The following is a 24,529-nucleotide window of genomic DNA, read 5'->3' on the forward strand; positions in this document are numbered from 1 at the left end:
TTTTTTTCAAACAGATCGGACTTTTCGATTTGTAGTTTATTTTTTTTTTAAACAAATCGAACCGTCCAATTTAAATAAAACACCATATATAAAAACACCTAATCTTCCAATAACAATGTATTACATATATATTTAATCAATATAAAAAAAATTAGCCCCACCTAGATGCTTTGTGTGTAACTGCTATTTAAGGGAATTTATAATAATTATCTTTCAAATTAAATTTTAAATAAAAAAATTAGTACCACTGTACAGAAGAAAGGTAAATAAAAAATAAAATTCCACTACTAAGTAAATTGAAAGAATACTGTAAAACACTATTTCAATTATTCAAATTTAAAAAACGTTGTGCGCGATCACAAATTTTTCGTTTTCAGAAACCAGTAGCCACCAGAGAGACGGGAATGCAGATGGAGGCTGAAGACCCAACAGCGGCGGTCCTCTTGTGTGAAGTGGTGGTGATGGAGATCCTCTCTTGGCTTCCTGCAAAGCCTCTGACGCGCCTGAAGCTTGTGTGCAAGTCATGGAACTCTATCATCTCCCACCCTCACTTCGTCAAACTTCACCTTCACCGTTCACCCAAAATTGCCATCCTCCTCTTTACGCCCCTCGACGAAGAAAATAAATGGGGCTTAGTGTTTAGTAGCGTTGAGTCTTTCATCCAGAATCCATCATCTACTCTTGATGCTCAAGAGAATCGCTACTCTCTACACGTAAACGACTGGGTTGTGGGTTCATGCAACGGCTTGGTTTGTGTGGCCCCATTTATTGAACCCTCTCACAGGGTATATTTCAGAGAACTCGCCGTGCTTACGTGTCAATATGCTCAATGCTCTTGGATTTGGGTATGATGAGTCAAGTGGCAGTTACAAGGTACTGGCTATCATTTGGGATTCTTCTGGAACACTGATTACGCAAGTTTATAGCTTTGGTGGCAGTTCATGGAAGAGGATCAAGAGTTTTCCTGCTTTTCCGTTTTCTTGTCAAGATAATGGCTACTTCATCGGTGGCACTCTTAATTGGATAGCTCTCCGTAACCCGCATGGAGCTGATTATGATTGGTATGCTGTTACACTTGATATGTTAATGCTTGTTTCTTTTGACCTGAAATCTGATACAAGTAAACAGATTCCGCTTCCAAAGGGTATCGATGAGATCCCGGTCAAGAGCCAACCCTGGGAGTTTGGGGAAATAGCCTGTATCTTCTTCATGATTACAACAGCACTCATTTTATTGCATGGCAAATGAAGGAGTTTGGAGATGAAAATTCTTGGACTCAATTGCTAAAGATTAGTTTTCACCATCTCGATGTTGAATGCCTATTTCCAGGATTTGTACTTGTGAATGGAAATGTCTTCAATGTTGAGAGGCAGGCATGATTCTGAGGCAGTTTTTTATGACCGAAGAGATAATAGTGTTAAACGCGTTAATATCTCCTCCAACACTCATTACCTCGATGCATTTGATTATGTTGAGAGCTTGGTTCAGCTTTGTTAAAATTTGGTTCCTATTCAAAGTTTTGCTTCTGCAGCTTTTTGTTCTGTCAGCAAAGTTCAGGTCATTGTGATTATTTTGGGTGTTTCCTTACTTTGGCTACTTCTTGTTGTTGGATCCAAAAACTTTATATATACAGGTGCATAAAATTCTAACATCCTTATCATGACTACTTGTTGCATAAGTTTATTAATTTTTGCTAGTTGTTAGATGAAGTTTAAAGACAAATGAAGTTGTGTTGATTTTTTCATTAGTAAGAATCTAGAACATGATTTTCTGGAGTGAAGAATGATTTTCGCGACCATCCCATTGTAAAAGTAATGAAATTTTCACTTTATTTAGTTATTGGTTACTTTATCTTTTCATGACATATGTTTTGTATGGTGAACTAGCTTGATGGCAAGCTGAAATCTTATTTATAGTAGTCATGGGATTGGATTGTACTAATAGGAATGAATAATATAAGGATGGAAATAAATTATGACATCCTATTACCCTGCCAAAAGTACCCTAAGTATGCCCTATCTATGATGTAGATGCTCTATTTATGATGTATATACCTTCATTAGTTTTTTTCCGTGGAAATTATGTGGCTATGTGAAGGTGGCTTTGATCCTGTGTATATCCATTTCCAATAGTGTTGGAACCAAAAAACTTACGTGTCAGAGTATTGTTTTTAGTTCTTTTTTTCTTCGGAGTAAATTTATAATATGATTTCTTGGATCTTTAGATACATGTCTAATAGGATAGCAACTAAAATAAGATTGCTTTCTTAGATTGTTACATACATGTCTAATAGGATGGTAACTATGTGTATTCTGAATTTTGTTGCTGTGAGATGGTTAATACGAAGAAAAGATGATGAAGTATTGACTAATGAGAGAATTTTTCGCCACTAGAAAAGTTAGATGTACTTAAGATCTTAAAATGATGTTGTAGAGTAGAGGGATGGTTGGGAGGGGAGGGGTATCATAACAAAAACTTAATGAGGGAGCTGCTTTTAGTGTTCTATTGCTGTTTTGTCAACAAAATTATCAAGTCCAAGAATTACATATCACATTAGCAGCTGAAAATTTGTTTCAATGCACTAGAAAATATACTGCTAAAAGTCACAATTGACATTGAACTGTAAAATGATAAGTTTGATGCATTATGTCACAATAAGTTTCAATGCTAAAAGTCAATTGACATTATGTCTTTTTTTAAAATCCTTCTTTCTCTCTCTTTGTTTAAACTTTATTCCAACAAATTTGGATCAATATTTATTTATTAATAGCTTGCAAAACTTCCATTGTGGAAGAAGTGAATGGAAAAATAAGTACGCAAGTTACTAAATTACGGACTTAGTTGTCAATGGAAATATAAACAACAATTTCTATCTGCAGGGTCTGGAAAATGTGACACCAATGATTACAAAGATAGACCAGAAGAGTGCAATAGAGCTTGAATCATATGGCTTGGGTACAAGAATGGTAATTCCTACTAGTAGTAGTTATAGTGATTAGATCTTAGCATGTTGCAACCGTAATGTTGAGAACTTTAGATGATACAACATGTGTAGCATGTTATTGCAAGCATAGGAATGTAAGCAGTGAAGATTAAGAACCAAAATTTTATAGAACTAGAAGCAGTTATTAGGTGATATATATGTGTGGTAATTCCTTTGCCAATGTTATTAGTTCCTTTAAAATATTTACTTGTTTTCATGATTTCCATGGATGCTATCATATCTTATGGTCAACTAGACATTTTATGACAATATCTTGTTATATTGAAGACCAAGAGCAATATTTTCAATCTTAATAATGATGTTTCAATTAAGTTGCTTGTCAACGGTTGACTTCTATGAATTCTTCTGAAATCATGCAAGTGGTTTTAAACCCCTGCATTTCATTTATGGATACAGAAGATCAGGGTGCCGTAAATACTTTTGGTGTTCCCTTAGTTTGACTAACTGTTGTTTCTGTTTATTCATCATGCTAATTTTGGTTCTAAATATGTTGTTTGGTGAATTTATTTTGAATTTATTCAAGATAATGTCATGAAAAAGTGAGCTAGTATTTGCAAATTATAATATAATGAAGTTAGTTGTAACTTGTAAGTTAGGATATTGACACTGAATCTGTTTTTTATGTGAATTGCAATATTAACACCCAATATGTTTATCTGTTTAGGGTTTATTGCATTATTGTGGTAGATAGTAGAGTATGATTTAACTTTTTAAAATTTCAACAATTCCTCTTCAGAGTTATGCTTCTGCAGTTTTTTGTTCTTTAAGTTATTTTAAATGCTTGCCATTTCATGTAGGAAAAAGTTCAGGTCATTGTGATTATTTTGAGTGTTTCCTTATTATTGTTGGATCACAGATTGCTTCAATTTTGGGTGTTTCCTCATTTTGTTCTGTAATGTTTGAAGTTTTCTTATTTATTAATTTGCACGCAGATCACTTTAATTATGGGTAGAACTTTTTATATACACTAGTGGAAATGATTTTATCCAACAGCACCTGAACAGAAGCAGAGAGTAATGCCCCTCCCACAATAGCAGCAGCCATATTTTCTTTGGTTTAAATAAGACCCTACAGTTACCAGTAAATTACAATATTAGTTTACAAGAGAAGTAGTATGCAAGTAAGGATTAATAGCACACAAATTTTTCACAAACAAGTTTCTTAGTATTTGATGGATTAACAATTATACTTTAATCGGTTAATGATGATTATTCTTAAGTAATTAATAGAACAAAAGAATAGGATAAAATAGAGAGCTATGAGGACCAAAATTTGGTTTATTGATTCTATCAGCAGATGTTATTACAGTCTCTCCTAATTTTGGACCTCACTAATTAAAGAAGAAACAAAAAGAGAGAGAGCTGAATTCTTACCTTAGAAGTCTAATTTAGTCAGAATTAGCAGCAGAGCTTCTCTCAAGATCCAGTTGCTTCTTCTTTGATGAGAAGTAGGGGTGTCAAAAATCTCCAGCAGGCGGGGATCCCCGCGGGGACCGCCCCAAATGGGGCTCCGATGGTGGGAAATTTTCCCCGTGGAGATGGGGATGGGGAGCAAAATTCCCCCAAGACAGGCGCGGGACCCGAGCGGGGATCCCCGCCCCATCCAGTCTAATTTAGTCAGAATTAGCAGCAGAGCTTCTCTCAAGATCCAGTTGCTTCTTCTTTGATGAGAGTAGGGGTGTCAAAAATCTCCAGCAGCGGGATCCCCGCGGGGACCGCCCCAAATGGGGCTCCGATGGTGGGAAATTTTCCCCGTGGAGATGGGGATGGGGAGCAAAATTCCCCCAAGACAGCGGGACCCGAGCGGATCCCCGCCCCATCCCCGATAATTCCCCGAATTGTTAAATTTACTTAATACTCTTACTTTATTTCTAACATAGGGGGTATTTAGTAATTTCACCCATTAAAAACCTTAACCCTATATTCCCTTCTCACCTTTGTTGCTGCGCCCTCTCTAACTCCTATTCCCATCCAAACCCCACTCTCTAGACTCCAGTCCTCACTCACTCCACTTTGTTCAAACTTCAAAACCCTCACAGCTAGCCACCGGCCACTCTTGCGTCGTCACCCTAGCTTCACCGCGTCGTTCTCTCTCCTCAGGCACGGCGTCCTTCTCCTCTCCACTTCTGCGTCTGCGTGTTTGCTTCCATTCTCGTCACTGTATGTTAACATATTTGTCTCTATTTTTTTAACAGAATATGGAGATGTTTTGTTGGAATTTTATGCCGACAATGAAAGAATATTTGATGTTAAGACTTTGTTTTATTGCTTTCTTTATAATGGAGTTGCTTTTAAGATTTATTTTATGGACTATGATTTGCTATGTTGATTTCTGGACTTATATTCTTAGATAAGATATGTTTGTGTGTTTGTAATAATATTTTTTTTTTTTTTTTTTTATGCGGGAAACGCGGGGAATGCGGGGAACGGGGATGGTGACAATTATCCCCCCATGACGGGGAATGGGGCGGGGACGGAGATTAGGGAAGCATCTCCCGCCCCCGCCCCGCCCCATTGACATCCCTAATGAGAAGTAACTCAAAAGTCGAAGTCAATGTTAACCTTAACAAAAAAAATCAATAAACTAATCTGTACTAATATTATTATTATCAAAATTAATTGATGCATAATTCTAATTATTGAAAATACAAAAAGATATTTATTTCAACAAATTAAAAGAGCACGTGCTTTGTATTTTTAAGAGAAAATGACACTCCTTTTTTTGAGAAATGTCAAAAAACTTCCCTTTTGCTCAATTGCTTGTATATATAGTCATATATAATGATTTTGAGTAAAATATATGTAAATTTAATTATTAGTTATACTATGCAAATAATTGAATTTTAATATACGTAAAATTTTAATTAATCTACATTATTCTTATATTGATAAATCTTCATCGATTTATAACCCTATGACAATATGTATTATTAATAGATTAATAATATTATTGATATTTTGAGTTTGTTGAATTTATAAATGGTCTCCATAATATACATTATATTTTATTTCATTTAGTATTAATAACCTATTGATAGTGTATTTTAATACAAAGATATCAAATAAAATTATTAATTTAGTTTAAAAAGATAAAAAATTAAGTTTAATATTACTCAAAGAAATTTTAGTATATATCAAATAATGTGTTCATTAGTTTCTACTTTATTGCGAAAATTATCGAAATTATAATACTAAGTAATAACATATCATAAGATTATTATTATTAATCGTATTTTAATATTTATTATTTATACATTTAAAAATTATTTATTTAATTTCATAATAAATGTTATTTTTAATTTTGAATAATTTATTAATTAATTTATACTTATTATACCATATATTCAATAATTTATTAAAAAAATATATTAATATAATAAATAAAAAAATCATTTGAAAAAATTAATTTAAAAAATAAGAACAAATAATTTCTTTAACAAATTTAAATTTAAAGACAATTAAATCCTTATACATTGGCACATAAGAATCACCTCAACAAGCATAACATAATATCGTAATAGCTCAGTCATGTAACCTAACACATAAACCCTTATGCGTTGTGTCATGGAAATCAAAGATGGTGGCCAAAGTGGAACATTTTTATTTATAAGCAGGTGTTGTCATTCTGAAAAAATAAACAGGAACCGGATTGATAGTTCACTCTAATTAAAAATTAAAGGAATATAGTTTATCTTTTATAATCGGCTCATTTGATGGCTAAAATTTCATGAAATGATTATTAGCAAGTCACCACAAATCTTGGGTTCGAATCTTAACTTCTTAAGCATTCAAGAAAAATAAGCTGCTCAGACCAAAGTAAATAAAAAGTAAAAACCACTCCGGTGGCAATATATTCCAAAGTATAGGCATCTATCAAAATCAAGTCACAAGGGAGTGAAACATAATACTCCACGTTACATATCCAACTCATAAATTAATAAATTATAAGCTCCCAAGAGAAGATTAAACTCAAATGGTTGTCCCTCTAAATTTGGGGCAACATATGTAAAACAAGACCAATATAAACTAATGTAAACATTCATATCCACCCACCTAAGTCATACCAAAACTGGTGATAAGCAACTGCACTAAATATTTAGGGAATAAAATATACAAAATGCACCAACCAACATAATGGCCTGCCGCCTGCATGCATGCATACAGGCTCCTCAATTCATTGCCAAAGATGCCTTCAAGGCCAAAATGATCATCTCCTTATATGCCAAGGCATCAAATGAACTAAAGTTGATATTCCATGAAAAGCTCAAACTGAAGCAATGTTGAGTTGGCCTAGAGAAACTACAACAAGAGAGAATAGATTCAGTTCCCAGTAGCCATTGAAAAGCATTCTGATTTTAGACATGCATTAAGGACAAACCTATCCGCAAGTGTAAACTCAGTCGTCAAGGTAATAGTAAGACCCGGCATTCTTTTGTTCTCTGTCCTTGGTTGAATCAAGTTTGTTAATCCTAGGACGATAATTAGTCGGGTCCCTTCTAAATGTGATATCGAGATGCTGCAACAGCAATGGCATACATTATATCAATTATGTAAGACTAGCACAGAAATCAAGAGGGAAAAAATTGGAATACTTGGAGATAATGACACTTACCGACAAGAAAAGGTTCATGCCAGTCAACAATGATTGCGGAGAATTGGCAGTACAATCAAGTGATGGTTTACCCTCGTAAACAATAACTCTATCAGCAAGATAAGTTGCCATAATGAAATCGTGCTCAACCACAAAAGCTGTTTTCTTCGCATGAAGGATAAACCTCTTGATGACTTTGGCAGCATGAATTCGCTGTTCAGAGTCAAGATATGCACTTGGCTCATCTATCAAATAGATGTCTGCAGGCTGTCATGTAAAATAGCAACAGTCAGAAAACTTCACATGCTATTTTGTTTATAACAGAGACATCTAGAGAGACAGAAAACTAACAACAAAAACAAGTGACATGATTCCAAAAATATATTTAGTTCAACTAGAGCCAATAGTATAGGCTTCACACAACAAAATTCAGCTATTAATCTAATTTTCATTATATGGAAATAAAGATACTAAATGTGGATAGGAAAATATGCAGCTACTCAAGAATATACAGGGAAAAGCCAAATTCAGGAAGGAAAAATGCACACTGCGATTAAAGGGCACAACCAGTCTTGAGCAGTTCTAAAAAGTTTATAATACCTTTCCAAGACAGAGACATAATGCAACTCTTTGCAGCTCTCCACCAGAAAGATTCACAACCTCTTGGTCCATCAATTGTTCAATAAGAAGTGGCTTCATCACATCTGATATAAACTGGGGATGAGTGTATGCATCACGTATTTTTTGATGCAGCAAGTTTCTAACAGTTGACTGGAACTTTGGGCTAATCTTCTGAGGCTTGTAAGAAACATTAAACTCAGGCATCTCTGCGTCAGATCCACCTTCTATTGTGTCAGGTTTTAACAAACCAGCCTGAATAATCCAAAGTAGTATGGTAATTACACGTGTGGAATAATTACAGATTTCCATAAAATACCAAATATGACAGTATAAAAGAATACCAGCATTCGAATAAATGTTGTCTTTCCAGTTCCATTCTCTCCCAGCATCACAACAATCTGAGAATCCGTGAACTCTCCCTCAACAACACGAAGCTTGAAATTGCCCTGAGTTTTGGTCATGGTTGGATATTTGTATCGGGCATATGACTGAGCCTCCTCAGCAGTTTCCTGTGGAGTCTCAGCAACCTAAACGCAAGAGTGAGGTATGTGAGATTTGTTGGAATAAAAACACAAACCTAGGAATTCATCTCTAATATTTTAGGACATTTTCATTGTTAGGCTATTAAGTTTCAAACACACTAATGTAAATCAGGCAACACTAAAGGGAATTATTTGTTCTATAATAACTTTAATTACGAAGGAACTGCTGCTGAATATCTCCAACATTTAAACAAAGCAAACCCATATGATTTATTATGCATTCTGGTTTCACCAGCCAAATTATATTTATATCCGGTAAGAGGGAGATTTCTAAAAATATTATACATACCTTGAAGGTAAGAGAGTCATCACGGAACCTAAGATTTTCTGTTGGAACAAAACCAGCCAAGAAGATATTAATTCCTTCTCTGACTGAGAAAGGTAGTGTCACAACTCCATATGCACCAGGTTTGCCATACAAACAGCAAATGAAGTCAGACAAGTAGTCCAAGACACTCAGATCATGCTCCACAACAATTACATAGCTGGAAAACGACAATTGCAAAAAAATCAACATACATCATCAGAAGTGACACAAACAAGATTTCAAGCAGATAAAACAGAGAAGAAAAGACACAAACCTATTAGGCCTAAGCAATGACCGAATAACTTGAGCGGCTTTCAGTCTCTGCTTCACATCAAGGTAACTAGATGGTTCATCAAACATGTATATCTCTGCATTCTGGATGGCAACAACTGCAATGGCAAACCTTTGGAGCTCTCCACCAGAAAGATCACCAACATTACGATCTATAACCTGGTTAAGCTCCAGATCAGCACAAAGCTCTGCCTTCTTATCTCTCTCATCTTTCTGATCAAGCACCTGCCCCACATTCCCTTGCACTGCTTTTGGAATGTGGTCAACATACTGAGGCTTGATGATAGCCTATATAATTCACAAATAATCAAAATTACCACAACTACCAAGATGTATACAATTTTTTTCCCACAAAAAGTATAATACCTTTGAAATAAATTTAAGCAACAGCTTAAAGTTGAATAATATATGCTCAAAAATTTGTCAGTATACCAAAACCCACATTACCAAGTACATAATTAAAAACAGTTTTCCTGAACACTAGGACAAAGAATCCTACAGCAATTGGTCCAAAGTAAAGCATTTAATTTTAGGTGCATGATGAGAACTTAAATCTACAATGCCTTCAAACTTGCATTAACAAATTCAAAAGCCTTTCAATTCTGTATTACCTACTTTGCTGATATGGGTAACGGTAGTGTAAAATGGATGCTCAACCTCAACGTAAGATTTCATGTGTGATAATGTTAATATAGTATATTTACGAGAATAAGGCATTGTAATGTACCAAATACCAATGTTTGATGCAGTCTCCTACAAACTAATTTTGTGACTTGATACTTATTTACAGAAACAAACTGGCTTAACATATATTCAAGTCCATTAACTTAACAACAATGATATGCTGTAAATAACCTGTGAGGAAAACAAAATAATAAGTAATAAAGTTCCATGAACCTACTTGCAAAATCATTGCACTGCTTCTCTTTTGAAGCAGTTTTACAAACTAGCTTAATGGACACTAAGCCTCTACCAGGACATAATTAAACAATGATCAAGTATGAAGACTTGAATGAGAAAGGAATTGACAATATGCACAGGTATGCAAAAGAACATAATATGAGATTACTATTTTCATTGCGACAACAGGAAAAACAGTAAAAACATCACTGCATACATACAGAATAAGGACACAGACATCACCTTAAGATCATCCTCAAGAATTCGAGTAAAATAATTCTGCAATTCAGATCCTCGAAAATAGGTCAGAATCTCCTGCCAATCAGGGGGATTCTGCAGAAGCAAGAGTAAAATCAAATGAACAAAATAAAACCTTGAACATTTTGGGCAAAAAAATCGAAAGGCCAGTTTAGTTATTACGGTGAAACGACCAAGGTTTGGCTTCAGCTTTCCGGCCAAAACTTTAAGGGCAGTGGACTTCCCAATACCATTAGTACCAACCAATCCAAGCACTTGACCTGGCCTTGGCACGGGCAACCTGCGATTTTAATTACATTCATCACAACCGAAAGCAAACATATGGCCACCATTTTTTTAGATAACTGCAGCTAAATGACTCGCCTGTGCAGCTTAAAAGTATTGGGACCATATCTGTGTGTAGTGTCCTTGTCCAAGTCCTTAGGCAAATTGATAATCTGGATAGCTTCAAAAGGGCATTTCTACACCACCGAATATCAAAACCGTCTCAGAACACAAACGCATCAAACTAGAACCAAACAAAACTTAACAACGACAACCATAACGGCATCTTCAATACCTTAACACAAATACCGCATCCAATACACAACTCCTCAGATATGAAAGCAATCTTTGAAGCAGAAGTAACTTCAATACACAATCTACCTGCACTCACGTACACAATTCTTCAGTCACCATAAACCCCATAAGAATTAAGAAACACAAAACTACGATGACAGCAATTTCCCTAAATATCAAACCCAAAAGAAAGGGGATAAAACCCAAATCTATGATTGAGCTAAGGTATGAAATTTGAACTTAAATACACAATCCACGTGTACGCACATAACTTTTCACACACTAAAAACCTGATAACATCAATTTCTGGGGAAACAACCTTCAAACAAAAAAAAAAACCCTAAATCTATTATTGAGCTGAAGTACCAAAAAATTGAAACTTGCTGGGGGCATCAAGGTATATAAACAAAACAAGAAAAGAATTTGAAATCCATCACAATTCAAACAAAATCGTAACAGAGAATGAAGAGATCTAAATCGATTGAATTACCGGTTCTGACGACAGGGCAACTCTTCTTACACTCCTGGCGGCACTTTTTGGGCTTGCACCTGTCGTTGCTGACAATAGCAATACGCGTCAACCGATCCGCCATCTCGCCGCCTAAGAGAAACGATTAAAAAAGCCTTCTTTGATGTTGTGGTTATGGCGGCGATTGAAGAATGAATGGAAGGAATTGATCGGAGAACACCGATCAGAGAGAGAGAGAGGGAGAGGGACGCGTGGTGGGAACGTTCTTATGCAGAAGAAAAGCACATAGCATATGGCTAAAGCAAACCCTAGGGTTACTTGCTTGCTTCACCTTCTTACCACTCCAATCGGGTTTCTGGGTCGGTTTCAATTCGGGTTCAAACAGGGAAGAGATAAATCCCTAATTGTAGAATTTAATTTTGATTCGATCCGGTGTATTTATACGTAAATCTAATAATATAATATTATATTAATAAAAATAATTTTTTATATTAACTATATGAATGATTATCTAAAAAACGGTTATAATTACAAATTGTATAAAATATTTTATATTTATATCAAAATTAAATTTTTATTTTTAAATTAAGATAATAAAATTTATATATGATAGAATTTATAAATTTAAAAATGATTAATATTTTTTAATTTGTTACTAATACTATTTAATTTTCAAATATATTAGTAATAAAGTGTATTGCAAATTTTGCAATCGTTATCAATAATACATATAATATTTTTTGTTATTTTAGTTATTTTTATATTTACTACTAAGAAATAGGAATTTTTTTTAAATAAAAGATAATATTGCCTTTTTTTTAAATATAAGATAAAAATTCTTATAAATAAACCGAAATTTAATTTCTGTTGTAATTCAAATTCTAAAATTCGTATTTTCATTAGCTTGTGTTGTAAATATTTAATAGATAGACTGATAGATAAGAGAAAAAATTATACTGAGAGTATTGAGTTTTTAAGCAATCCAAAAACCATCACGTTGGACTTTAAAAAACTATCTAAACAATTATTTTGTATATAAATAAAAAAAAATATTTTCACAAATTCAAATACTATCTAAATTTACTTGTCCTCCTTAATTACCTTTATCCAAAGACACTCGCATGTTTTTGAGGGAAGTCACTAAAGCCTTCCACCGTTAGCATCTTTTGCTACGTACGTTTAAATCCTAACTCATCTGGGTTTAGAGACTGTTAAGGTAGTTAGAGAGTTAAGAGCTTTGTAACTTGTAATTTACTGATTTCTATTAGACATGAAAAATCAGAGAGCTTATGTTAGTTAAGTCAATAAGCTTAGAATGGATATTATTCTATTTTCTTTCAGCTTTGTTGCCTTCTATTTCTATAAACAGAGTACTGCTTTGTTATTCGGTTTTAAAAAGTTCACATTTCAATTGAGTTGAATTTGGTTTGATATAGTGTGTATCATTCAGTATAATTTAGCTTGATTCAGCATAATCCAATTGTAGGTGAAAACTCATATGCACTATCTTTGTCTGAAATTAATAGCTAAAAAAAATCAAAGAACAATTTAATCAAATATATTAAATCATCCAATATTTTCAATCAGTAACTTCACACAAAAACTACACTGCATTTTCACCTTCAATTTAACGTGATTGACATGGCTTGATATCAAATTCATGTTCATCTTTAAATTCTATTTAATTTCTACAATATAAACTAATATAATCTATCTTGTCGTAAACCAAACTCTTGCAAACCATTCAAGAGCTCGACAATAACAATACAATTACATCAATCGAGTATTGACTTCTAACAAGTTGTCGTTTATTTAATATTTATAGAAGCTATAAATATAACGCATAGCAGTAGATAGGGTATTATTCTACATAGAAGATAGAACTACTTCCACTTCTTGAACATTTTACCAAACTTGCCACGCTTATATTTCCCATGCTTGCCGAACTTTCCATGCTTGAACTTGCCATGCTTGAATTTCCCATGTCCCATGTGTCCCATGTGGCCCATGTAGCCCATGTGTCCGCTATGGTGGCCGTGAGAAAGATGGTGGGCGCCATATGCGGCAGCCGCAGCGGCAGCACCTCCAGCAAGCAATCCTCCCATCCCGCTGCCGCTGTGGTGACTATGCCCTGGTGACAAGGCAGAGAAGTTAGTTTTCGGCAATGTAGACATTATTAGACAGCATAGAAGAGAAAATGAGTCTTCTTATATTTATTTTTTTCACATTACTTTAACATGTTTGATCTCTCACCATTCATCATCTAAAGTCACATGTGTTGTGCAGGTCTCACATTTCAAATGAGTGGTAAAAAATCACACAATGACAACTCACAACACGAGAATTCATTCTCATGAAAAGCTTTTTCATCTAGCAAATGCATCATTGGATAGGGTTTAACATCATTACAACACATTCAACAGCAAACATTAGCAAGTTTCAAATGCAGTAAAGAACAGCCAAAATAAACCTAAATGAAAATTGTTAGAATAATCTCAAAGCATGGTCAAAACTATTGACTATTGAACTAATAAATAGATTGTGCTGATTCATTTTATCAAAAGACTAATCACAATTTCTATCAAAGATTATGATTATATCTTTGGGACTGCATATAACATTGCTCAATTTGATTAGCAGTCAACACAAAGTCACAACTAATTTAAGCTAAAACTTAAAGAATCACTATAAAACTCAAAAGATCACTATGTTATATGGGATTTGTCTCACATCCGTTTTCTTATATGACAATTCATACTGATAATGTAAAACAGTTATTTTTACTAACAAGACCTTATGCAATTGGATGCACTTATAAAACTGTTTTGCATTCACAATGAATCAAAATGAAATTCTTTTAAAAAAATTAAAGAACACTATATATCAATTATATAGCCATGATAAGTGAAATTACATAAACTAAAGACTAAAGTAGCTTCACAAAACTAAGAGGGATCATATATGCATACCATGCGGATTAGGATAACCAGCTGGTGGATAACCACCAGGAGCAGGATAGCCACCGGGAGGAGGGTAACCGGCAGGGGGGTAACCGTGGGCGGGAGGGTAACCGTGTTGTCCTGGAGGGTAGGCACCATATCCAGGAGGGGGAGGGTATCCTCCATGATGTCCATGTGAGTGAGCATAACTTGATGCTGCCCCTTGAGCAAGGTGTGAAAACAACCCTTTCTCATCATGCTCCTTTCCACCTCCCATGATCAAGATCAGATAATAAGGAAGGCTGATTCAGTGATTTCAAAATTGAATCTGCACAAAGAATTAAAACATTCGTAATTTGGTTAAAACACACAATCAGATTTAAATAAATAAAAAGAGAGGCAATATTTGTTTGTTATGATAAAGGTAAAATTCACCTAAAACTAAAACCTAATTGAAAATTTGTGAATGTTAGTTGCATGCAAAAGCCAATAGCAATATCAAATTTTTAATTTGTGAACAAGAAGTTCCGAAACAAGGATAAAAATTTTACGAAATGAAATAAAAAGGGGATAAAGGAGCTTACCGAATTAGAGATTTTGAAAGAAGTGGGTGAAGAAATTGGAGGATCTTCAGAAATAGAGGAAGAAGATGATGATGAGGATAGTATTTATTGAATGAATTTGATTAGATTTGGTATGAGCGCGAAATAAGATATGCACGCCGTACGCGTTTGTTGTTATATACGCGTCAAAGCATTGCATGCTGCTCTCACATGTTGACACGTGGATATTCCGAAATTGTTGCCCCTCCTCGATTTTAGGCACAGGATCTTATTGGCTTCCTCACTAACTACTAACTTATAATCTAAGCAACTTTCTTCTGGATTTTCATCCTTGTAGTACAAAAAAAAAAATCTGACTTTTTAACTTAAAAATACATAAAAATTTAATTAATTAAAAGTATAAATATTTTTGTATTTTTTAAATACAAGACTTTTAAATTTTTTTAAAGATTTTATTTATTTTCATACTTAAAAAGTAAGAAATATTTTTATATTTTAATTAATTAACATTTTATTTATTTTTGAGTTAAGAAATCAATGATTTATTTATCTTTTTCTCTCTAACATTTTTTTAGAAGGAGACATGTCAAATGAAAAATTACATAACTTTGTTTTTCTGAGAGTGTAATTTTGATGTATCAAGGATATAAAATATTTTTTTAATGACTATTAATGCAATAATTGAAAAGAAGTTATTTTTTAATATGATAATATGTAATTAGATGTATATAAAATTTATTTATATAGTATATGAGAATTAAATTCTTCTTTTAGTAACCAAAAATATACTAATTATATAATTTAAACTAGTTTAATTTAATTTATGCTGGAGTAATTTTTCTTAAACAAACTAAAAACTAAAACGTGTTCAGATTTATTTATTTTATGTGGATGGGGAGATTAGATTTCATTGAATTATTCTAAGAGGAATTCTTAGTTAATTGGAATTGCATCTAAACAAGGAACTTCTTTCAAACCTAATACAATGATTGCGATCAAAGAATCTGGAGCACTTTTTCTTTGGTCCCCAACTTGTGTTGTGGTGAATCTGATTCTAAGCTGGAATATTATTAAGAGGGAGAATAAGTATGGCAAGTATTGGCAACTTGATAGACACGATGTAATATGATTAACAAAAATAAATGGACCAATATCGGTGAAAAAGTGACATTATTATGTTTTACATAACTACTAACCATCTATCATTAACAACTAAAGCTACTTTGTTGTTAATATGATTAACAAAAATAAATTCCCCGTTGTGAGCATTGTTAGATATTACGTTTTTTCTTTTACATTCTTTTTAACAAAAAAAAGTTTTAGAACACCAATCAAGAAGATTAAAATAGTGATTGCTTCAGTTTCTTCGATCCAACACCTAACTCAACCACCATCCGTGTATGGTTTAAAAGACATGTTTGATTTTGATGGACTGGATGAGGTAACACGTCCTTGACAAATTGCATTTGGTTAATGCTAAACTAAAAATTGAAACTAATCATTATTCTATCATTTCTCTTTCTTCGTACGTTACTTATATCTAATTCCTTTATTATTTCTTCCAAAAGTACCAAGAAATTTTCGAAAACATAAGTGAACAATTATTGCAATAACGAGAGAGAGAATGAAAAAATGCCTCAAATGATATTCAACTATACACTGCCGCATAGGACTGTCACACGAAATACAAATAGTTAAGGCATATGATAATTGATAAGACTATTACACGAAATTTAAAATGGGAGTTTTATAATTCTACCACTACTGAAATATTCTTAATAGGATCTACCACCGAGAAGAGAACACAGTGAGGAATCAGCAAAACCTTAAAGTTGCTTTCAGCTCCTTCTCATCAGCACAATTGTATCCCAGCGAATAAGCTCTTGCTGTTTAAAGATTACAGAGAAGCAACATAATGAGATGGATGTGCAAGATTTGATTTGATCATAAAACTGAACAAAGAACAGAAGCCAGAGACAGGGAGAGATGAGTTTACCAAAACGGCCCGACCCCATAAATGGTTCTGCCTCATCAGTTGCACCACCTTGCTGCAGTTCCTGAAGTTTCGAAAGAACAGAAAGCGTTACGAGGACAAGCTATACTGTGTACATGGTTATGTATCAGTATTATAATAGATGCTATTGATAATTAATTTTATGCTATATTAAGTAGATTTAGACCTACAGTATCCGGCTCCATCTCAGACGGTGACAGAAATCTATCGAAACAGTGCCCCGATATTGTACAGACCAAAAGCTCATTGGTGGGATCCATGATTACTTCTCTACAAGTCTCATCACAAACTAGATAAAGAAAAAGAAACATTGAATTGTTAGATTTAGTCTAAACTAAAGGATTTAAACTTATGCAATGTAAAAATACACCGTAGCATTGTCCATAAAACATGTTTCATACCATGAACTTGCCCGGTCTTCTCACAAATAAATACATCTCCGATTTCATAGTAAGAGCATGTTTCCCCAGAACAAGCATGATCAGTTACCACTGCATCGCTGAGTCCCTTGCTGCTTTTCCATGATGACACTTGATCAGCTAATGTTTTGTCAAGGATTATTCTGTCATCCTTCACCTTCACATGTTATACGAATACAATTAGGGGAGGTCACAAACAGTTAAGAGGCACATCTTTTATGGAGGCAAGAAGCATTCACGTCAAAACACATTATAGTATTAAGAATTAACAACAAAATTACTTTGCAGCCTAGCATTTGCATAATGTTATGAAATCCCAAATCCCTGTTAAGTTTTATATACATACAGAGCAAAATCAAACAGGCATTACAATATAAAGTTCAGTTTCCCCTTCATCAAATAGCTTGGACAGCAGGGGAGCACGAACAATGGTACAAGGACCATAAGTATTTATCTCCCTAAGATCATTCTCAATATATCAGTAGATATTCCACACTAATGGAGGCTCCCATTACCTGCGAAGGATGAGGGGCTTGACTCCGCTTAGCTGCTTGCATTTGAATGTAATACTCCTTAAACTCATTTTGGCAGCTTCTGACAAGTTCAACCATATCCTCTCCATCACGCTGCACAATGGTAAGACAAATGAAAGGATCCACAAACACGCATGCACAAACAAAATGTATGAATAACTAAACTCAAGCTTCCATGAGAGAAATGATGAAATATGATTATTATAAATACATAAAAAACAAATGTTGAAAGAATAGATATCAAACAAAATGGGCAAAATAAGCAATTACCTGAATATATAAATTTTTCCATGGACATTCCCTTAACTTTCTTGTAGGGGGAAGAAGACCCCATCGCATACAGTACCTGAATAATTTTTATCATGACAATGGACATAAACATGGTTCATGAAAACCTAATATCACAAATCATATGAAACAACGAATCATAATCAACATGAACTATTGAAGTAAAGGAGAACCCACTCCTAAAACCCAATCTGATAGGAGTTGAGATAGGAGGTGAGAGCCACCACTTCAAATGGCAGTTCATGGTCTCATATCACTTCAGCATCAACTACAAGGACGATGCAAAATGAGGAGATATCATGGATTAAGAGCATGTAATCCAAATAAGTCAGCTCATGTCGTCAGATGCTAAATATTTAACAACTATCAACAACAATCGCAAGGCTGCAAACTTTGACATGATGTCATTTACTTACAATCGACGCCACAATGCTTCATCGGATGCTGCATAATTTAGAAACCTACAGACCAAGGAACAAGAAATAAGGTCCTGCACCCATCAAAAAACAACAGTAGTTAGCCAATAAACCCTAAACAATCTATATACGTAGAGACCCTAAAATTCAAGGGTTTTTTCTCCTTCATCTTATTATTATTTTTTCACAAAAATATATAAAGAGTCAACCTCTGAGGACAGGAATTTAAGGATATGGTGAAAGAGCTCAGGTGGGACTTTGCTGAAAGAACCGGTCTCAATCCTCTTCGGCACCACTACATTATTCACACTGTAATTCTTCGGCTCCAACAATGAATTTGAACTTAAACTTTGTTTGGCACCTTCCTTAGAACTCTCCGCCTCCTCTACCCTCTTTCTCTTTGGTTCAGGCTCCTCCGGATTCTCCTCCTCCTGCAACAAAGCAACTCAATTTAATCCTCCACACCTTCGAATTCGAACAAAATCTGCTAAATACCCAAGCTTACACCTAAATCCCAATTCAAAACCCTAATCGATCATCTGACATGATAATACCACAAATTACCACACAAAAAGGGAACAATTTTACAAACATAGTGAATACCTGGTCAGAGGTTTCGGAGAGAACCTCCGATTCGAGAAACTGAGCTAGGGTTTCGTCCTCGTCTTCGGAAATAGTCATGGCGTCACGGAAACACAAGAAAAAGGGAATCGATGAGAGATGGAACGGAAACCGGAGAGGAGATGAATGAACGACGGGTCACCGGTCGGAAAACCGGGAGAAATCAGCTCCGGTGGCCGGAATTGTATGGGGGTTAGGTGAAATAAAGAGATGAAGGATTTGATGAAGATGGAGAAAGATGAGAAACGGAATGAACGGTTGGATGCGTTTCGGGTTAACCCTACCGGTTTGAAAGCAATCGGGTTTTGTCCGGTTCTCTAGCATATTCGGATTTAGATATATATATTTTTTTTTGGTCAGATAAGATCTAAATCAGATCATCTAAATCTAAATCTTATCTGATTTAGATCTTTCTTTAAATTTTTTTTTTGGACAGTTTCATGGGCCGGGCCACCCACAACCACAATATGAAATGCCACAAAATATGCAACTACATTACACCAAAACACATACAACTACATTGGGCTCTTGCCCCGTTTAGTACACCAAAACAAAATATGCAACTACATCAGGTACAATCTAGAGAAAGTTTGGGGTGTTGATGGGCCTCTGATCCAAACTAAGCCCAATTTAAATTGGGCCATTTTTAAATCCAAACCCAATTCGGTAATTTAGGGGAGTATGGCCTACGGTGTAATCGCAGTAGAAGTTGCAAGATGAATCGGATGCGCGTGGGGTTCCGTATCTCCTCTGCCGCCGTGGCTGCGGCGGCGGAAAAGGGAGGAGTATGGCGGAGGAGCATGTCGACGGTGTCAAAGGCGAAAGAAATAATTGAAGGGAAGAAGGGCAAAAATCGCAAAGCTACGAGCGAACTCTGCAACTACCTCGGCATCCCTCATCAGTCTCGTTCAGAGATGGCGTTAACCCTCTCTAAGTTCATGAAGCTCTACAATGCCAGGGTTTCCTTCTTCAACCCTATTCATATTTATTATCGTGTTATTATTGCAGCGTTTTGGCTCTCTGTTTCGTTATTTGGGACCTGCATACCAACTGTTTGATAAATGTTCTCACTCAAAGATACCTTAATTTATTACACATTGCTATTTACTTTGTTAATTGTGATCTTGAACTTTTTAACTCGATCTAGATTATGCAATACTGCAACCTTTAATTTGGTCAGCCATGATTTAGTCTATGATGATTATGAGATTCTATATAGTGTTTTTTATATGCTATTGAAGCCTGGTTCTTGATACTACTTTTGAGGTGATCTTTCAGAGGGAGAACTTAGATAATGGATTGCAGTTTGCATATCCCTGTGATTCTGTAGTAATGTAGACAATTTTGGATGCAATAAAGCATAGCTAGATCATTTACGGGTTGAAAAATTAATCTGAAGATTGACATCTTTAAGAATTCTATCACGAGATTTTTGTGATAATGAAAATGGTGTAGTGACTTACATTTGTTTCTTTTCCATCATTTATATCTTCATTTGGATTTTATTGTTGTTATGCCAGTGACTTTATAATGATATGGGTTGCACTGCAGAGTCCTGGTATTAAGAAAGATGATATCTGGGAGAAGAATTTGAATACGTTGTTACGTGGCAAAACTAGTATTGGTTTTCCTGAGGTTGCTAGAATTCTGTCTCCAGAATTTGGCCAGCAGGGTGGAATCAGCACCAAGGACAGTAACATGGATTCTCACACGGACAACACAAAGGGGAAGGGTTCAAAAAAGAAAGGGAAATCATCAAAGAAGTAGGTTTTCGCATATCGTTTTTCTGTCCTCTTACACCCCAAGTTAGATATTAAGAGTTGTGGTTTATTAGTTTGCATCACTATCATAATTAGAGAAATCCAATGACAAAACTAGAGTTTTAACTATTGAAACTAGTTTGGTTGTTCTATATGAGAAAACTAGTTTTCCCATTAAGAGTCTTGTCCTTCGAAATAATAGTGTCTTTCCTGTTGCTCTTTTGGTACGTTCATTAGTCTTAACTCTTAAGCCTGAAAGAGACGGTCTCTTGCTTAGACATAATTCATACATTGGATATATTAATAATTTTATTTTATATTTAGTAAAATCGATTTAATCACAGTTCAACTTCAGTTAGATTATTGAATCCTCTCTACTGATTTGTTGACTGATTTGGTTTAGGGTTGTGAGAGAACGCAATTATAAACTTCAATGTCTTATCACTTATGTATCATGGATAAAATTTCGTGGTTTTATCGAAATTGCGCTAGTTTCTGATTTCGTTCCTACTTCCTACTTCCTACTCCAAGAGTCCCTATTCTTTCTCTCTTTTTTTTTGCTGGGCTGATAGCGTTGTTGCACCACAAAATTAAGTTTGATGGTCTTGATCTTTCATGCAATAGTCCATCATTGAGGTGTGATGTGTATGATTCATATGTCGGAAATATGCGAGTTTGACCCACCCCAAAAAAATTGCAAGTTTGAATGTAATAAGTCAATTAGTTTTCCTTGAAGTGGCATTATTGTCCCCCTCCCCTCGAGAGGTCTCGACTTCTAGCTTCTTCAATACAACCAAAAAAGAAGTTTGAAAATACTATCACTTGGGATTTTATGAAGAAAAAAAAATGTTAGCAATAACGGTTTGTAAAAATAAATAGCATAGATCAAATAACAAAATGATAATGCTCTCTAGCAATTATCTTTTGAACTAAACTATTCATTTGCCAAATTGCACTCACAGTTTCTGAGATTTATTCCATCTTTTATCTCAATAAAAATATTCATTCGTACAACGTTGATTTTAGACGATGTCATTCCAATATTTTTCATACTGTTTAGACTTTAGACTACCATTGACTTAAACGTCGAAATCTATAAAAGGTTCACTGAATCCTTCTCTAGCTAACTCCGCACAAGCTTAACCCGTTTTTAGCACACGTGTTTTTACAATAGAAAAAAGAATAAAAAAATATAGACATAACGTACAATGCACAGTTTTCTAATAAAAAAACTACAATCTTCACTCCACCGAAAAAATTCGCATATATAAAATTCAAGTAAAAATTCTATATTCTTGTTTTTTTTTTTTTTTACCCAAACGGTATCCCTCAACCCGACAGGTTAAGAATTAATCCGTCGCAGATCTGAGTTCCATTTAATAGTCTGTCGCTGGCCAATAAGTTGCTGCATGCACAAGACGAAGTTCAAACTTCTGACACTTACTTAAGCAGACGAGTGAGCTGACTCCTAGACCAACCAAACTTGGTTATATTCTTGTATTTTAATGTGAAGAAAAATACTCATATTCACACAAACAAAAAAAAGCGGGAAACAGAGAAACTTGTGAGCCCATCAACGTCTACCCAAGGCCCGCACGGCCAACTTCCAATGAAAACATGCCACGTCATCCCTAATTTGAGTCACTTGTACGAAGCATTGAAAAGTTCCGACCGTGTATGTAGCAAGCTGGAAGAGGAAGAGCGAAAGAGAACCCAAAACCCACACTATCGTAGTCTCGTTTATTGTGTTCACTCTACACTAGTTCTACCACTACTCCCTGTTAGGGTTTTTCACTTTTCAAAAATATTCCAACAAAACCAAGGTTTTTTTGCACTGCGATCATGGCACCAGCTAAGGTTTTTGGCGCTTTCGCCGGAAGAGCGCTCATGGCTGCTGCGGCCAAGGCCGGAGCTTCCGCCACAGCCAAGAAGGCGGCGTCCGGTGGAGCTATCACCGCGACTAAGGCGGCGAAGAAGGCGCCGAGCAGGCCGCGGAACAACGTGGGGATACAGAAGGTAGTGCCGGTGTCTTCCGAGCTCGGAAGCTTCCTCGGTGCTTCGGAGGTGTCCCGAACTCACGCTGTGAAGAGAGTGTGGGAGTACATCAAGCTGCAGAATCTTCAGGTATCTTCGTTTTTTTTTCTTCTTTCTCCTTTTTTTTTGTGGTTCAATAAGGGTGTTTTCATTTGTGATCTTTGTGTTTTTCGTGCTTTTCAGCTATTTTGTTCACAGATTCTTTCATTTCCTCGCTTAAAGTTACGGCTTTTGTTTGATTTTATTACCATTTTTGTTGTAATTACGTTTATTTGTGTTAGTTCTGGTTTGATTTTAGGGTTTATGTAAATGCATAATAACTCTTAGGCTTAGCTATGATGTTTTTTGCAATGTGATTCTTCAATATTGAAAACTTTAGCTTGTTAGGCAAATAGTGATGGCCTTCTTTGTGCTAAGATTTTGGTTTTGATATGTTTGATCCTTAGCTTTGAGACAGTTTCTTCTTTGGTTCGGTTGTGGTGTTAGTGTTGCAAGCTTGAAATAATCGTTCGGATTTTGTTTATTCTGTTTATGCTGGCCTAACGGATTTGGTGGAAACTTTTGTTTTAAGAAGTCTTAGATTGGAAGCCTATTCTCTTGTTGTGTGGCATTTTTCTGTCTTTTTTGCTGCTGGCTGGTCTCTGCAATGGCATAACAGGGCTGTGTTCTTTTGCAGAATCCTAGTAATAAGAAGGAGATCTTTTGTGATGACAAGTTGAAGACTATTTTTGATGGGAAAGACAAGGTCGGGTTCACAGAGATTGCAAGATTGCTAGCTACCCATTTTGTAAAATCAGGCTAGTGATATTCACCTTTGTTGGACTGTTGATGATGATGATGATGATGATGGTAACTTGATTTTTAGTACATTAAGTAGGTCTTTTTTTTGTGCATGGTTTGTGACCAACCACTAAAGAAACTTGGATTTTGTAATTTCAGACAATTGGGTTCCGACGTGATGTTCTTTTGTTTCACGTTTGCTATCTCATTGTTAAGATTATGCATATATGTGCTTTTTATTTTCCAAGCCATGTGTTTTCATCACCTTTGGTCCGTGATGCTATTTTAAGGATGGTTGTTCACTCAGGTTTCTTCTAATATCCCTTTTATCTCAAATTCATTTCAATATCAATTAAGGTATGCATGCAATAGGTTCGGCCAATTTGGGTTACAGAACTATGATTTTGGTTCTTTGTGCAAGAAATAATATTTCTTCCTTTTTTAACTTTGGGTTACCTAGAACGTCCTCCATGGCATCAAAATGGTGGTAGTACGTCAAATTGAGTAACCTATGTTTCATATTATGTTTAGTTGCAAGATCACAATTTCCTAAGACTTATTGATTCACCCCCTCCTCATAGTGTCACACTTCGTCATGCATAATGATTTCTAAGAAATCTAG

General features: G+C 35.0%; 6 protein-coding genes across 7 annotated transcripts; 3 read left to right on the forward strand and 3 right to left on the reverse strand.

Moving 5' to 3' along the window:
- Nucleotides 1-404: 404 nt before the first annotated feature.
- Nucleotides 405-1,248, forward strand: LOC130979814 (F-box/kelch-repeat protein At3g23880-like). Its single transcript, XM_057903361.1, has 2 exons — nt 405-732; nt 785-1,248. The coding sequence occupies exons 1-2, from the start codon at nt 405-407 to the stop codon at nt 1,246-1,248; spliced, it is 792 nt and encodes a 263-aa protein (XP_057759344.1).
- Nucleotides 1,249-6,822: 5,574 nt separating this feature from the next.
- Nucleotides 6,823-11,829, reverse strand: LOC130981775 (ABC transporter E family member 2). Its single transcript, XM_057905471.1, has 12 exons — nt 11,562-11,829; nt 11,073-11,158; nt 10,877-10,974; nt 10,676-10,793; nt 10,499-10,588; nt 9,339-9,643; nt 9,047-9,242; nt 8,557-8,742; nt 8,195-8,467; nt 7,616-7,861; nt 7,382-7,519; nt 6,823-7,302 (listed from the first exon to the last, which is right to left on the reverse strand). The coding sequence occupies exons 1-11, from the start codon at nt 11,662-11,664 to the stop codon at nt 7,400-7,402; spliced, it is 1,821 nt and encodes a 606-aa protein (XP_057761454.1). The 5' UTR covers nt 11,665-11,829; the 3' UTR covers nt 6,823-7,302; nt 7,382-7,399.
- Nucleotides 11,830-13,087: 1,258 nt separating this feature from the next.
- On the reverse strand, nt 13,088-15,293 carry LOC130979066 (glycine-rich protein A3-like). Its single transcript, XM_057902426.1, has 3 exons — nt 15,064-15,293; nt 14,510-14,807; nt 13,088-13,671 (listed from the first exon to the last, which is right to left on the reverse strand). The coding sequence occupies exons 2-3, from the start codon at nt 14,754-14,756 to the stop codon at nt 13,424-13,426; spliced, it is 495 nt and encodes a 164-aa protein (XP_057758409.1). The 5' UTR covers nt 14,757-14,807; nt 15,064-15,293; the 3' UTR covers nt 13,088-13,423.
- A 1,376-nt stretch (nt 15,294-16,669) lies between these two features.
- On the reverse strand, nt 16,670-19,646 carry LOC130979339 (F-box protein SKIP31). Of its 2 annotated transcripts, none has more exons than XM_057902759.1 (9): nt 19,316-19,646; nt 18,922-19,143; nt 18,713-18,786; nt 18,279-18,354; nt 17,991-18,101; nt 17,458-17,632; nt 17,223-17,345; nt 17,039-17,099; nt 16,670-16,928 (listed from the first exon to the last, which is right to left on the reverse strand). In XM_057902759.1, exons 1-8 carry the CDS (start codon nt 19,391-19,393, stop codon nt 17,074-17,076), a joined length of 885 nt encoding a protein of 294 aa, XP_057758742.1. In that variant the 5' UTR covers nt 19,394-19,646; the 3' UTR covers nt 16,670-16,928; nt 17,039-17,073. The 2 variants fall into 2 exon arrangements, with proteins under 2 accessions (XP_057758742.1, XP_057758740.1); XM_057902757.1 differs by having other exon boundaries at nt 17,227-17,345; nt 19,316-19,644.
- Nucleotides 19,647-20,020: 374 nt separating this feature from the next.
- LOC130982450 (uncharacterized) lies at nt 20,021-21,516 on the forward strand. The gene is made up of 2 exons (XM_057906459.1): nt 20,021-20,292; nt 20,885-21,516. Exons 1-2 carry the CDS (start codon nt 20,050-20,052, stop codon nt 21,098-21,100), a joined length of 459 nt encoding a protein of 152 aa, XP_057762442.1. The 5' UTR covers nt 20,021-20,049; the 3' UTR covers nt 21,101-21,516.
- Nucleotides 21,517-22,774: 1,258 nt separating this feature from the next.
- On the forward strand, nt 22,775-24,131 carry LOC130981827 (upstream activation factor subunit UAF30-like). The gene is made up of 2 exons (XM_057905557.1): nt 22,775-23,217; nt 23,804-24,131. The coding sequence occupies exons 1-2, from the start codon at nt 22,936-22,938 to the stop codon at nt 23,927-23,929; spliced, it is 408 nt and encodes a 135-aa protein (XP_057761540.1). The 5' UTR covers nt 22,775-22,935; the 3' UTR covers nt 23,930-24,131.
- The last annotated feature ends 398 nt before the right edge of the window (nt 24,132-24,529 follow it).

Source organism: Arachis stenosperma, chromosome 5 (genome assembly GCF_014773155.1).
Source record: "Arachis stenosperma cultivar V10309 chromosome 5, arast.V10309.gnm1.PFL2, whole genome shotgun sequence".
In the NCBI taxonomy this organism is placed as follows: domain Eukaryota; kingdom Viridiplantae; phylum Streptophyta; class Magnoliopsida; order Fabales; family Fabaceae; genus Arachis; species Arachis stenosperma.

Bases quoted from the DNA above. Each gene is read 5' to 3' on its own strand.
- LOC130979814 (XM_057903361.1), top strand. From the start codon at position 405: ATGCAGATGGAGGCTGAAGACCCAACAGCGGCGGTCCTCTTGTGTGAA. The intron at 733-784 runs GTTCATGCAACG...ACCCTCTCACAG, and splicing joins CGTAAACGACTGGGTTGTGG to GGTATATTTCAGAGAACTCG.
- LOC130981775 (XM_057905471.1), bottom strand. From the start codon at position 11,664: ATGGCGGATCGGTTGACGCGTATTGCTATTGTCAGCAACGACAGGTGC. The intron at 10,975-11,072 runs GTATTGAAGATG...TCGGTGGTGTAG, and splicing joins GATGCGGTATTTGTGTTAAG to AAATGCCCTTTTGAAGCTAT. The intron at 10,589-10,675 runs GTAATAACTAAA...TTGCTTCTGCAG, and splicing joins CAAACCTTGGTCGTTTCACC to AATCCCCCTGATTGGCAGGA.
- LOC130979066 (XM_057902426.1), bottom strand. From the start codon at position 14,756: ATGGGAGGTGGAAAGGAGCATGATGAGAAAGGGTTGTTTTCACACCTT. The intron at 13,672-14,509 runs GTATGCATATAT...CCTTGTCACCAG, and splicing joins TGGTTATCCTAATCCGCATG to GGCATAGTCACCACAGCGGC.
- LOC130979339 (XM_057902757.1), bottom strand. From the start codon at position 19,393: ATGACTATTTCCGAAGACGAGGACGAAACCCTAGCTCAGTTTCTCGAA. The intron at 18,355-18,712 runs GTAAGTAAATGA...AAAATTATTCAG, and splicing joins GAAGCATTGTGGCGTCGATT to GTACTGTATGCGATGGGGTC. The intron at 17,100-17,226 runs GTAGGTCTAAAT...TCGAAACTTCAG, and splicing joins CTGAGATGGAGCCGGATACT to GAACTGCAGCAAGGTGGTGC.
- LOC130982450 (XM_057906459.1), top strand. From the start codon at position 20,050: ATGAATCGGATGCGCGTGGGGTTCCGTATCTCCTCTGCCGCCGTGGCT. The intron at 20,293-20,884 runs GTTTCCTTCTTC...GTTGCACTGCAG, and splicing joins TGAAGCTCTACAATGCCAGG to AGTCCTGGTATTAAGAAAGA.
- LOC130981827 (XM_057905557.1), top strand. From the start codon at position 22,936: ATGGCACCAGCTAAGGTTTTTGGCGCTTTCGCCGGAAGAGCGCTCATG. The intron at 23,218-23,803 runs GTATCTTCGTTT...GTTCTTTTGCAG, and splicing joins TCAAGCTGCAGAATCTTCAG to AATCCTAGTAATAAGAAGGA.